Source organism: Trichoplusia ni, chromosome 2 (genome assembly GCF_003590095.1).
Source record: "Trichoplusia ni isolate ovarian cell line Hi5 chromosome 2, tn1, whole genome shotgun sequence".
Classification (NCBI taxonomy): Eukaryota; Metazoa; Arthropoda; class Insecta; order Lepidoptera; family Noctuidae; genus Trichoplusia; species Trichoplusia ni.
In genome coordinates, this window is record NC_039479.1 from 10,197,426 (window position 1) to 10,212,709 (window position 15,284).

At 33.0% G+C, this 15,284-nt stretch overlaps 1 protein-coding gene across 1 annotated transcript in view; it reads right to left on the minus strand.

Annotated features, from left to right (window-relative positions):
* The window catches only part of LOC113506960 (cholecystokinin receptor type A-like), a 94,108-nt gene that overhangs the window by 2,113 nt on the left and 76,711 nt on the right, over nucleotides 1-15,284 (minus strand). The window contains exons 9-10 of the mRNA XM_026889809.1: nucleotides 6,333-6,505; nucleotides 2,268-2,377 (exon numbers count right to left, since the gene is read on the minus strand). Coding sequence (XP_026745610.1) covers nucleotides 2,268-2,377; nucleotides 6,333-6,505 — 283 coding nt within the window. The remainder of the gene's footprint in view (nucleotides 1-2,267; nucleotides 2,378-6,332; nucleotides 6,506-15,284) is intronic.

The following is a 15,284-nucleotide window of genomic DNA, read 5'->3' on the forward strand; positions in this document are numbered from 1 at the left end:
CATACAATAATCATTTTCAACTGAATTCATTTAAATACTTTAAAATACATAAAACTTTATTAAGTAAAAATTTAACAAGAGTCTCTGGAACTGAGTTGAAAAGGAATTCCATGTGGTTATTAATTATTTCAGTTTTATTTAAATATTATTTGTAAACAATCAATAAACATTAAATGTCCCGTTTGCGTTCATGGCCTTTGATTGATTGACAGCACAAATTAATTGACACAAGTGATTTAAAAAGCGTGTTGGTGGGATGTAAATTTGTTTGTGTGATCGAAATAATGAGTTATGATATGTTTTTTATCTGTTATTTTATTCAAAAAAGTTTATTTAAATTCAGCTTAATTAAAGTGCTTTAAATAAAATATGTAAAAAATACCCAAATGGACTAAAAATTTAACTGATTAACAACGTGACAAATTAATTATGACCAAACTAATTAATTATTATTTTGGTACTTATTCTTTTTTTTAGCGACAACAAAGAGACATTATTAGTGTAAATTTCAGGCATCTAACTTTTCATGAGATACAGTCTGATGACGGACAGACGAATAGTGAAGATTCAAAAATAGGGTTCTGTTTTATATAATTTAGAAAAGGAATCTTTAAAAGAAACATTTTATAATGTATGCAACTTTTGATGTAAGCGTAAAATCTTTAAAAAGAACAAAACAAGCGTTAAGCTCTTAAATGAAAAAGAAATACTTCATACCCAAAGCTTTCAGCTCAACTTATAAAAGTACACTCTTAGAAAACTTTTCACTTTCAAATTCTGCATACAATTTGTTTCACTTTCAAAGTAGCGCGTTGGTCGGGAACCATGTTCAAACATTTGACACCAAGAATTGAATAGAATGAACTGAAAAATATGGAAACCTTTTTACAAGTAACGAAATTGGTCGTAAAATTTTCTTTGATTTCTTCAACATATTCCTTTGCTTTTTGGAGTGTTTCACATTGTTTTTGTTACACAAATTGTCATTTTCATTCGTTTTCTCTTTGGTATTTTAGAGGCATATCATTTCATTACTTTGGTGAAAAACGCTTTAAACGAAGCAAAGCATTGCTAAGATACCTTTACACTTATTAATAAAATTGGTAGAAGTATGAAAAATTGAATAATTATCGATCGGAATCCTTAGAACGGAAACGGAATGGAAAAATCTTTCACAATCAGAGGTCCCTGCGACTTTTAGGTAATTAGATGTTAATAAAGACCAGTCCGCAAGTAATATATTTTTTTCAAGTCTTCTTAAATCGTAAATTGAAATTATTTTTTATGTATCAACGAATGTGTCTTGAAAAGTGTTAAGTGTGACGTCGGTGAGTTTGGATTTTAGAAAATCTTTTACGAAGTGACCTATATAGTATTGCCAGTAAAAATTACAATTTTATACTTGTTTCATGCAACTGAAGAAGTTAAAGCTCCAGTTTCATTATCGTACAAATGAAACTTGTTAATTAATTAATGGATGTTAAAAGTTACTTTGCGCTAACTTAATATGACGAAAGAAAATACACTTTCCGTTAACTGGAAATATCGAAGACCGCCTTTCCGAGAAAATTAAAATGAAATTAATTTTTGTCGTATCTAAAATGCTCTCGAATGCTGTTGGAGTCAAGTCAAGTCCGTATGGTTCATTTAGATCATTGGGACTTTTAGAAAAAAAAAAATAGTTGTTAAAAAGACCCATTCCAATTCAATAGCCGGACTGAGATTCAATTAGCTTATACATTATTTAGTAAGAAGGAGGAACTCGTGGCTAATCTACAACAGCACTAGTCGATGAAAGATTAAGCCACGCTTAATACGGTCTATCCATCGAGGAGTGACAGTCTACATAATGTCATAACGAGTTCCTCCATGTTTAGGAAGAACCATTGTGGGTGCCGGATTTTATTTATACGTCTTTGACAGTCATTGCGGGTATTTAGAAGCTGGGAATTCTGACAACCAACCTTACTAAGCGTTATCATGAGGAGGTCGAATACACAGTCACTCCTTGTAAAACCAACGCCTTACCGAAGCCCGACTCCTACATAGTTGCAAAAAGGCTAGGCTGATGATGATATTATTGATGTAATTTAGTTTAAAAAAAAATCTTATCTGTTATTTTTTTATTTCATGTGGAATTCTTTCATGTTTCAAAACATGTTTGACTCGAAGATATATTATTTTCAGTTGAAATAAAAACTTTTTTTAATCTAGTAGTTCAGTCATATTACGATATTAATTCAATTGATTGTAATGCAAGTAATTACCTGTGCGTCCAGTGTGGCTGCCCCGAATGACGCAAGCGGTGGCATCCTGGCTGGAGCTCACTGGTGGAGGAGTTGCCTGCTTGCATTCCAATTTCTCGGGAAAACACATCCTGTAACAAATGTTCAAGTTTAAGGTACATCTTGGGACAATTTTTATTATCTTTACTCTGATACTACATCAAGATTTTGGCCAAATTTTTCTATTTGAAATTAGATTTGATACGCTTATTGTATAACATTCATAAAAAAAAAATGCCATTCGTTCCGGTGGTCAAATTGTTGGACTGATTAGGCTTATTCGGTTTTTAGTTAATTAGTAAAATGTTTAAATTATTTAAGAACCAATAATATGGAAAATTAAATAATTGATGTACCAAAACCGTTTTCAAAATACAAAACAGCTTTGTAACGGAAACTAAAATAAGTTGTAATTGTTGAAATAAGAAAATAGAAAATTGTAAAATTGACTGTCGAAAAAAGAAAAGAAATAAATTTAACACGTTTATTAAAATCTATAACAAAATTGTGAGTGGGCGAGGACTTCACTGTTACTACTTATTGTTATTATTTTAAAATGCCAAGGACAGGACGTCCTGGCAAAGGTCACCGAAATCAATCAAATGAGTGACAAAGTGTAACTAACTTATATTTAATGAAGATATTTTATAAGAATATGATTTTAGCTGATACAAGATAATTTTACTATAATTATAACTATATTGAATACCGTTAGATTATGTTAGATATATACTGAAAATGGCATAGGCAGTGTTGTTTATTTCTGAAAATTAAAAGACAATTTTATTTATGAAATTAAAGGTGTTAAGAATGAGAAAATAAATCTAAGTTAATAATAAATCCAATCCAACACCTTTTTTCATCATCAAAAATTAAGGATTATATGCATAAATGGATCTTTTTCTTTTCAAAGACAGCTGGAACGTAAGTCATAAACAGACATTCACGGTCTGTCACTTTTTTCATAAGAGTCGTTGAATTTTTTATGACTTTATGAATTTTTCGGGACAAATATTTACCAGTTTGGGACTTCATAACTTATTTTTGAGTTCTGGTAATTGTCCTCCAAGAATGATCAACAAAATGACGAGCATATTAATTAAAGTCATCATTTACCTATGTATCTAATTAACTTTTGTGCTTTTACTTTTTTCTACATAGCCTCATTGTATTTATGATGCATTTATTACAAAAACGTTTTCATTTTGTTAAGCCTTTTCGTAAAGAACTTTTAGTAGTTTTTTTCTGTGTCTCTGTAATCTGCCTATAATACGTACATAATGATTTGTATTTCGTGTATTAACTTTTATATAGGTATGGTTATCAGTGATCTGAAGTCACAATAAATCACAATAAAAACTTCACCCTATTTGATAGTAGATGGCGTTGTGTGAAGTTTGTGGAATATTATGATACCTCCACTTTTTTCTTTGCACGAAAAATACCATTACAGAACCCCTGATATAACCCTCATCAGAAATGCTCCCTCAAATGCTGACATGCAATTGTTTTTATATCAAAGGTCACGCAATTTCCTGAGTATTCAGGAAAAACTCAGGAGTCAATAAAATGCCTTGTTGACAAGTTTGAAAACCACATTCCGATAAAGCTGAGGTTTTATTGCAATGCGTGTTTTGTACGCTGTTCAGAAAGTAAAGAACAAATGAACAATGAGCTGGAGGTTTAACAAGAATACGTTTTCTTGATCTTTTGTTTTGAAATGAAGTTATTTATTCATTCTGCAAATAGGACATATATTATTATCATTTTTACATGTCTTTTATAGTTTTTTTATTGGAAGAATATCGAGGGATCAGTGTGTAACTGTTTGTTAATAGCGATCTAGCCTGACGAATCAGACTTATCAGTTTAGTGCCCAATAAAATTTGGTGGAGTGAGAATATAATGTTGTATTTTGTGTTGCTACAAAAAAAACCTGTCTCAATCTTTTTTGTGAGTAATGAATTAATTAATATTTTTGGAAACAGCCTACGGAGGCGAAATAAAATACAATTCAAAAACGAGGCGAGCGAATCCCAAATCCAAAAATATAGTACCGAAAATACAATCAAAAATTCTGAAAATTTGGTTGACCTGGATAATATACTCATACGTGTACGTACTACAAGTTCTGATTAAAACCAGCCCTCATTGTCACCGTAATAATATTTCCGAGAAAAATACGTTGGTGTTAATCTTGATTGTAATATTTAAATTACTAACTGAAAACAATTTACGAATAAACAACAATTAAAGACTGAAATCAGTTCGAAATTTAATATCTGAATGTCAATGATGCAGAATGAGATGAAAACTTTATAATTTGCTGCATTGTTCATATTTTTTATTAAATTCGTATATGCGTCTCACAGTAGATACATTATTATTTGACAACACGTATAAAACCTCTCAAACGTTATGTAGTAAACTTTTGCGATCAGTAGTAATGACAGATATTTGACAACTCTTTTAAATGGCGAGATTTAAAAGACTTGTCAATTTTATCTGTCATATTTAGTTAAGCTGGGAATTTCGCGCTTGCTTTTGCGATGAAAAGAAAAGTCTATTTTCAAAGTGTAATTCTACTGAGATATTAAAAGCAGGTAAAAACAACTGAAACGAAGTCCTGTAACGTTGAAATTCAATTAAGATCCTTGGCGACAAGTCATTTAAACTGCACATCTGGTGCAACTGTCTGCGCGCATACCTCAGAAAATGAATAAACTCATTTCAGCGGGGAAGCTTAACAACATCAGGCCCCTCGTTATAATGTACAGCGATATAAGAAACATTAGAGGTGAAATTTATAGATACTTATTTTTGGAATATACAAAAAAATATTTACACTGATCCAAGAAGGTCGTCACAAAATTTGTGTACCTACATATATTTTATGTCGGCCATCTTAGAGTTTACGGGTTTTCTAAATCATAGCTAAGAACACTTCCAGCTTCAACATTTACCAAAAAAACAAAACAAAATCGGTTTATCTGTTCGAAAGCCACAAAGCCTCAGGGCAACGATGCGTTTTTACCTCGAAGTTAGAATGCAAACAAGATAAGACGAGGCACATGTTTGAGTTTGAGCCCGCATGTGGCATGTATCTTAATAGTATTTTTTCGTCTATGGATCCTGTTCAAACCTATGTCGTATTCGCTACTCATTGGCCTAGCCTTTTCCCAACTATGTTGGGGTCTACCAGGGCCACCAGTCCAACCGGTTTCAACTAAGTACCAGTGTTTTACAAGGAGCGACTGCCTATCTGACCTCCTCAACCCAGTTACCTGGGCAACACGATACCCCTTGGTTAGACTGGCTGTCAGACTTTTTCAAGCTTCTGACTACCTGTAACGACTGTCAAAGATGTAGGAATAACAGCCGGGACCCACAATTTAACGTGCTTTCCGAAACACGGAGGAACTCGTTATGACAAAGATGGTCACCCATCTACGGACCAACCGCGTCAAGCATAGCTTAACCTGTAATCGAATCACTTATGCGGTTATAGCTTAGCCACGAGCTCCTCTGTGTCGTCTATGTCGTATTCGCTACTATCCGCAGTAAAAAAAACCCGAGACAATATGCTGCAAGAATATTGTTTAAACTTATCTCCTTTATTCATCAGCACTACTCAGCGGAATACTTTACGAGTTAGGTCTGTTTTGTCTGACAAGCGAAAATCCTGTAGCGCTATCCCTACTTCCTACTCAGTATAACTTATTTGTTTTAGTCAGCAAACTTCAGCGACTGAAACTGTAAAACCAGTATGCTACTTACTCCACATCGGCATCGAGGACTCAGCTTTCAAATAAGCCTTTACGATACAAATCTTGCAAGTTAAATTTGACCCAGTTCCCGGTTTTAGATTTAGCTTAAATTTTGTATGCATATGTTGCTGTGTGACTGCAATATTACAGAGACATTGAGTTGATCCGATGGAGCTGGAAGGTGATCATAGGAGCCTAGCTGTAAATCGACTCTCCACTTTGTTCTTTTATTTTTTATTGACTAGTAGTTTTATGGTAAAAATGAAAGTTATTTTTTTACCTGAAGAGTCTGCAACTTTTAAACAAGCTGATGAAGGCCTGTCGAAACTTCCTGTTCATGAAGCAGTAGGTGATGGGGTTGCAGCACGACGAGCAGTAAGCCAGGAGTTGCAGAGAGACCACACCCTTGGGCCCGATGTACTGGTACAGCTCATCGGGGTAGAACAGGTAGATCTGGAAAGAGTATACTGGTTACACATCGATGTTAGACCGACTTATTAATAACCTAACCTAAACCTTATTAACGACCTAAAATCACCAACTGCTGGGTCTTAAGTCTAGGTCTTGCTATTTTATGAGATTTTTTGTCGTGCGCCGTTTTTATGTAAGTATTTACAAAAAGTAGATAAATGATTTCCATTTCGATTTTAAAAGCTGTGCATATGTTTTGTATTTAAAAGATTTATTTTCTGCTAAAGAATGTAAAAAAGCATACTTTTTCAAATAAGTTTTCGACAATCCACATCTCTCTGTAAGACAACTGCTTGGTATTAATACTGCTTAAGTCCATCCAAAGGCCGTCTGTAAAAGAGCTCTTAGCGATAAAACTGCCCATTTTATTGCGGAACCATGTAACTATTTACGTTGGACAAATCCGCTACAAATATGGGTCATGTAAAATAAAGAAAATTATACCTATTTAATTGAACGTCTTGCTTCTATTCGTCTTTTATATTATAACTATCATTTCTCTTTTGTAATTCGTTTCCTGAATCTATTGAGTGATTGAGTGAGTCTATTACTTAAGGTAGGGTATATCCATGCTATGCAACATATGTGACTTCTCGGCAATCTCGGCCTTTTCCAACGTTATGTTGGACCATTCAGCACATTACGACTCTACTCTTGTTGGTTGATTGTAAAAAACGGCAAGAAGGCTCGAAGTTTGGTTAGCTAAAGGCATAATATAAGATTATTTTATAGAACATCTAGTTATTTTACAAGCCAAGTCCTTAATTATTGTTATATGAACTTCCTCTTGTGTAGACGAATTTGTTAAAGATTTTTTTCATGTAAAACCCCAAGGGTAAACTTAAACAGGAGCACTTCCTTATAAACTTTGTAACAAGTAAGAAAGATGGGTGCGTCAGCTATATTAAGTGCCATGTAGCCCCTATTTCCCCGGAAGGCGACACTAATGAGCAACCTTATATCATTAACATTGAAAGTAACATCTTTCATTAATAAGGGTATAAGAAACTCACACAGTAACACCGTTTATAAAGTTCTTTTACGGATACAAACTTTCCTGATCGGGACAAAAATCCTTAAATCAAATTCGAATGGAGTTCTTTGAAGGTACGGTTTGTTTGGAAAAGTCTGAAAGTTTTGAACAAAAACGCTGTCGAACATAAAAATGGATCGAATTTGAGTGTAGCTTTCGATTCGATGGTCATATTTCATGTGTTTTAATTGTACTTGAAATCGGCCAGTCGCAATAGCTTGCTGATCTGCTCAAGATGGCTGGCAGCCGAAGATAGATTTCAAAGGGCGTGTTATTGGAGAGGACTAGGTCCAGCAGTAGATGAATGTAGGTTGATCATGATCGTCATAAATAGCTTCATAGAAACAAAATAGAATTGGTTGTTTTGGCTTTCCATTTTGTTAGTACTTCCATTTAATTTATTAGGAAAGAGATCTTCATGAATTCATCTAAGTCAAATTTGAGGGATGCTCTAACTGATTTTTAAGTGAACAGAAAAATTTTAATGTATTAATTCGGTAGGTCTGGTTTTGAAAATCCTCAATGAGCTAACGTGGTTTCAACACCTGTTACATCTCCACTTGAAAATACTCTTCCTAGCATTGTTATTGAATTAAAATACCAAAGTGTAAACCTCAGCTAGATTTTATATATTGTAAGTAATTATACCCAACACTTGGCGGTTTATGGCTGTCTGGAGATTCAAGGGCTATCATTAAAGTATAATCGTTCAGTGACGTCATCGTTCTGGGCCGCTTAGCTCCCTTTAGTGTGCTGATAACTGCTAGGTCATTTCAGTTTCATTTATAATATCAGTTTGGTTGGTTATGTGTAAGCATTTGGCCTTGTTAAGCAAGGGTAGCTAAAAGTTGCTTTTGTTAACATAGTTGTATCTATTAACGTATAAATATGAAGACTTTGGTAAGTGATAATTTTAGGGTTTCGTACCCGAAAAAACTGAACTCTATCACTGAGGCAAAGCTGTCGATCTTTCTGTGTGTCATGGCTTCTACCATATAGTTCTATTTCTGCTAAATCTAAAGAAAAAAATCAGAACCGCGGAAAAGTAACATTTGTTACGGTAATAATGGAAAAGTGAAGATTTTTTTTCTATTGGTCCACGTCGTTTAATAATGCTAGTAATAAATCAAAAGCTACCTGGAAAGTGATAAATAGTAATAAATATAATTCGCCCAGGGAAAATATTGCGCTTATAAAGTTTGAAAATAAATTGATACATGCCCCTGATAAGATTGCCGAAGAATTTAACAATTTTTATATAAATCAAGTACAACCAAATAATAGCAATAGGTCTCAGAAACATTTCTCTACTAATAGTTTATTAAAATCCATGTTTATGCCTGCATGCAATCCACACGATATATATGTAATTATTAATAATTTAAAAAACAGCAACAGTGCAGGTATTGATGACATAATCACTAAAGTAGTTAAATATGTGGCAACTAAAATCTCCCCAGTCTTAAGTTATATAGTAAATTTATGCATAGAAACTGGTACTTTTCCTAACAGCTTAAAAGTGTCTGTTATCAGTCCATTGTTTAAAAAAGGCGATAAACACGACCCTAAAAACTACAGGCCTATTGCTCTACTTCCAATATTTTCTAAAATCATAGAAAAAAATATATATAACAATCTCTACTCCTATTTGGAAAATAATAATATATTAGCAAACGAACAATATGGGTTTGGAAAAAATAAAAACATAAATATGGCCATATACAGATTTCTAGAAAAAGTAATCACAGGTATAGATAATTCTACACCCACGAGCGCCTTGTTTATGGATCTAACTAAAGCATTTGATTACGTAGATTTAAAAATATTAGAATTTAAATTGGAAAACCTTGGAATAAGGGGTAATGTCTTAAACCTAATAAAATCTTACTTAAATAACAGGAAACAAATTACTAAAATAAAAAAGATCTGCCCTATTACTAAAATCGAGGTAACATACTTATCTTCGCCAAAACTTATAAAATATGGAGTACCACAAGGCAGTGTACTTGGGCCTTTATTATTCCTAATATATATTAATGACATGCCCCAAGTTACGCCACATCCAATGACTTTGTTTGCCGATGATAGCACTGTTTTGTTCAACAAGCAAAGTCAAGTAGGATTAAAAATTGAAATTGAACAGAGTTTAACCAATATAATTAACTGGCTAAGAGATAATAATCTTCAAATTAATTTAGAAAAAACTAACATTATTTCTTTTAAACAGAGAATAAAGTACCCGGACCTTGACGTACGTTACGAAAATAAAAGAATTAAAGAAATCGTGCAATCAAAATTTTTGGGCCTATGGCTGGATGAAGGAATGACATGGCGTAAACATACTGAACAAATTATAAAAAGAATTAACCAATATCACTATGCATTACATAATCTAAGCAAAATTGCAAACCGCGAAACAGTTCTAACTGCTTACCATGCATATGTGTCCTCGTCGTTACGCTATGGCATAATTTTTTGGGGAAACTCTTCAGATCGAGAGCTAGTTTTTAAAGCCCAAAAAAAAATGTTTGCGAGCAGTGTGCAAGCTGCAGGTTACTGATAGTTGTCGGCCGTACTTCATAAACCTTAAATTATTAACTCTTCCATCTATATATATACATGAAGTAGCTGTGTTTGTAAGGAGAAATTTTAACCTATTTGAAACCATTAATTCCAAACGCCACAAATACACACTTCGCATAAAACCACATAAAACAGCTCTATTCTCAAAGAGTATATTAGGTATGGCTCCAAGAATTTTTAATAATCTACCTTTACTCATCAAAAAGACTGAAAATTTTAACAACTTTAAGAAACTACTCTTAGAATTTTTAATTGAGAAGGCTTACTACTCGGTCAATGAATATTTAAACGACAAATTTTGAAAAAATATCATCCTTTTAAAATGTATAGAATAATATCCGATTTATTTAAATAACTTTCTTTAATATATAATAATTTTGATAAGATTTTGATAAAAAATTCAAAATAATAATATGATGATTATTATACTATAATATACTGTAATATAGTATAAATTAATGATAACACATATTTTATAAGGCCGCATGTATTAATATAGTATAAATTAATGATAATACATATGTTATAAGGCTGCATGTATTAATTTGATTATTACAGTCAAACCATATTTGTATACCTTCTAAGGTGAAACATAGTGCAACTAAAATGTAATTTTCCACCAAGTGTACCACCTATGTTTAACAAATAAATAAATTTGAATTTGAATTTGAATTTGAATTTGTCGCGGGTCCGACTCGCACTCAGCCGATAAATAAAGTTCTTCTCCTGACCCTTCTATTATTTCAAAATGAAAATATTGGAAATTACTCCTTTTTTCGAGAAATTTCTACTAGCAGAACAACATATTTTTTTTTAATTTAACTTATTTTTTTCGCACATTCATGAGAATTATTTTGACGAAATTAATAATTATAATTCAAACTAAACAGAACCGCTACCACAAAACTAAAATATATTTATTAAGCAGAAGCCCTCCAGAATTTAACCCCTCTACCTAATGGTTGAAATCTGAGAATCGGCTCTTTCATGATGCTCATAATGGTTGTAACAGCGTTTCTAATGACTTACCTTTAAATGATAATACCATAACGAGCCTAATGGAGAAAGGTGTTTTAATAGGGCAACTTTGTTATTATACTGGATTTCTAAGTGTGTTTCCCTGGCCTATTAAAAGCAGCTTTGATGTTAAATATCAAAGCATACGTATGGTAAACTGTCGCATATTAAACTTCTCCCCAACTCCTTACTTTTACTCCCTTCCTTTCTAAAGCAAAAAGAAAGTCTTTAAGGATTTTTTTGGCAAAAAGTGACATCTATTGTACGCTTGAGTGCTGCGTATCAGAACCTCTATTGCGTTACAAACCGCGAAAAAGTTTTTTTTTTCTAAAATAAAATTTACAAAAATATATTATCTGTGTTCACTATTTTTTTATTCATACCTGGCAGTATCTCTCTTCACCATTCACATTACCCGTGTTAGTTTGTATAACGTTAAATCAAATACACAAGGATTTACTCAAATACCAGGAAAATGCAAACGAATTTCGAGTTAATGGTACTATATACCCATTATCCGTTGCGAATTGGGTCTGTAAACGTAATATTACCCTTTGTTACAGGGCGTTTGTTTACTCCTCCGCCGTTAGCCCTTTCTGATATCCGCGTTATTCTGTCGGTGCAGACTTTTACATACTAAATATTGTATCTGAATGTGTTTTACAACGATTGTTTTTTTTTGTGTAGTTTGGTATGTTTCCATAAATAAAAGATTATGAATATCATTAGAAGGCATAGATAAAGAAAGTAGATTGGGTTTTTCCTGCAAGGCAGATAGTCAATTCTCAACCCTTTCCTTTATGGACAGAGGAATGTACCCGGTTGTGGAACATTTATAGTCCGGTATCATATATTACTATCGATGGTCACGTCATAGCAAAAACTAAGAGCATTAAATAACTGTTCCTTTATTTAATGCATCAAATTGCATTTAATTCATCCAAAAAATAAATAATAAAGTTAGAAAATTGCATCAGCTTCCGATTGACTACTAAAAAATTCCTCAAGTAGTTAGTCTAGTTTGTAAATAACTTGATGCATACACAAGAAATATGAAATTAAACGAAGAGGCTTAGCTTCTATAAATCGCATTAAACTACTTCCCGAGGAACTTTACATCATCAAAACGGTCCACATTCCATCATTTAAGGTGGGTTAAGCCTGCCATAACTATAACTCTTGTAAATAACGGAATGCAAATAACACCAATAACACCGCCCAATACCTTTAACCCGGGTTGTTCCCGGAAAACGATTTAGGTTTTCAGAAACTAGAACAAAATTCATCAGAAAAACAGGCAGTATGCAAACAATATTTTCCATTTGTTTTTAATTACTACCTAAAATCCCGTTTACCCGTTGAAAAAAAATATGAGTTTTCTGCTATCATGTATTAGTATTAGTTGGTAGGACAAAGAATTTATACAGAAGCTAGTGAATCATGCCTATCCGTACAAACTAAAAGAAAAGGAAAAATCTAAAAATACTGCGTCATACACAAATTTCTGTGAAATAAAAGTACAGTGCGGAACAAAAGTGCATGCATAAAGTAACTTCGTTTCCCTATCGTAGTTTCAAATAAATACAGCACGAGGGATATACCAATATGTGTGGCCTACTCCAGTGTTCACTTTTATGGATATGTGTAGCCGAGTGGGCACAGTGGTCGCGACGTTTTGCGGGTTCGATCCTCACGTAGGGGAAGTATAAATGTTATCCATGAAGTTTGAAAATTTGTAAACCTGTGAAGCCTTAAAAAAAAGAGAAAAGAAACACTAGCCTGGAAAATATACTTATCTTTTTTATCCATATGCTAAGAAGTTTAACGGATTCGGAGCTATTTATTGTAGAGCCAAGAACTTAGAGAATGGATTTCATAATCGATTTTACAATTTTCAAATACCTTAGAACACGATCCGGAAAATTTGCTCCAAAATTAATCGTCGAAAATTAAACTTTGAGCACCATATTACAAAACAGATTTAATGTAATAATAGGCACTTACATTTAAGTATCAATAAGAAGCCGTGCTTTTCCACCAAAGGAGTTATAAATTCAGGTAATATTATCTTAAATGGTTGTACAAGGTCATTCGTTGAGTAAGGTATTTATAGCCAATTAGGAAGACTCCTTGAAATGAAATGGAGAGTTTTAATGACAGTGACAATTATATTAGAAGTTATTTTAAATGGTCGGTGACAAGAAACTTTACTGTTGGATGTCGTGAGTAACGTGTGTGTTCAATTGAATGGAAATTATCGCTCGCAATTGATTTTATTATTACTTCTACATAAATAATGAATCCTATTTTTTTAGCCTAAAACAATTTTAAGGTTTTGTTTTTTGTCTACATAGCTTTATGATTTAATTGACGTTAATGTCTTTTTTAGATGCAGCGTTCCAAAATATCGTTTCTATTTAGGAAAACCGGTAAGAAGCTTCATAGGTTACTCTTTAATAGCAATCAATATAAAAGTATTTTTAGTAATATTACGTATGAAGCAATAAGAAGAAGAGGACTCTTCCCATGAAGTTAGCCCGTGAGTGAAAAAGAATGTTTAATCGTTCTAGTACAACTTTAATCAGATCATCATCATCATCATCAGCCCATATTCGACCATTGCAGGGCATAGGCCGCCCCATTGATCTTTCTTTGGTTGCTAGCATCTCGCTCCTCATTTCTTAATTATTGATATTAACACCAGGTAACGAAGCCGGTATCTAATACCACAAGCAAGTTAATAAAGATATATTTGATCCGATCAGTATCAAAAATTTGAAAATAATGAGATCCCTTCGTAAATTATCAGGAAACGACTAAGAATCGAAAATGACTTCCTGACACTCGTTACTAGGTACTATTAAAATGGACGTTATGCAAGAGTAATTAATTATGATAAAATCTTTGGGCTGACTACACCAATAAAATGAGTCTTAAAAATAATCTTGAATTTTCCCTCATTATCCTCTTACAGAATTACAAGTACCTATGCCTCACGTCCGTTTTATCAAAGATTAAAGTCAAAAAGACTTCCTCGATGACATTATCAGTGAAGGTAATTATTCCAAAATTAGCCTGTTGAAGCCTCATCAACGTTGAGATGGATTCGGATAAAAACACAACCTACAATTTCAGCCAAAATATAATTGATTGATTATTGAACTTGGATACCAATCATTAACATCCAAAGTTTTAAGCCAGTTTTGAATATCACGTTAATTGAAAATACACAAAATAATATATTTGTTTTAAGTGCCAATTAATATGAAACTGTAAATCGTTGAGGTCATCATTTGTGTGATTTTAACAAACCGCTGTTTACACCCAAAGATAACTTGATCGGCAAATGAAACTGGAGTTTTCCAAGAATGAAGTTGATTCTAATCTGGTTTGAATGGCCTGTTGGTCTAGTGGTTAGTGACCTTGACTGCTATACCAGAGGGTGTGGGTTCAATTCGCACCCTGGACAAATGTTTGTGTGATGAGCACAATCATTTGTTCAGTCAGGGTGTAATTTATGCGTGTATGAAGTACTGCAACGCATTACCATACGCCGACATAAAAGTGCCGATGACGAAACACTCACGTTTAGTCAGTAAGAGTCTGACAGTACCCATTTCCTTCCCCGAGGTATTGGGTGGTCATGAGGATTCCCCCGCCTTACCTTGGGTGTAATTAGTGTACAATTATTTTTGTTTTTGGAAATATATAAGAATGTTTATCAGTTGTTTAGTACTCATAACCAGTTTTGTTTAGTTTGAGACTAGATGACGTTGCGGAAAATGTTATATGAAAACTAAAATCAGTCAATACTCCGAAGTGTTTATCGAATTCAGTCAATAGAGTAATAATTTCAATTAAACGTTTCCGAACCATTATTCGGTGTTTAAGTCACTTTGGAGTTTGCCTGGGGGCAAATTTAATATTTCATAAGCGCTTCAGATTAATCTGGATATTAATTTAGTATTTATTGGATACTTTTATAGGCCTTTAGAGATTTATTGAAATAAATGGTAAATTTACGACCTGCCGTGTTTTCTGAATCGATATTATAGCTTGGAGTATAGGCCATCGCCTGAAAACACGTGTAAATTCAATCGCCTGAAAACACATGTAAATTCAATTATT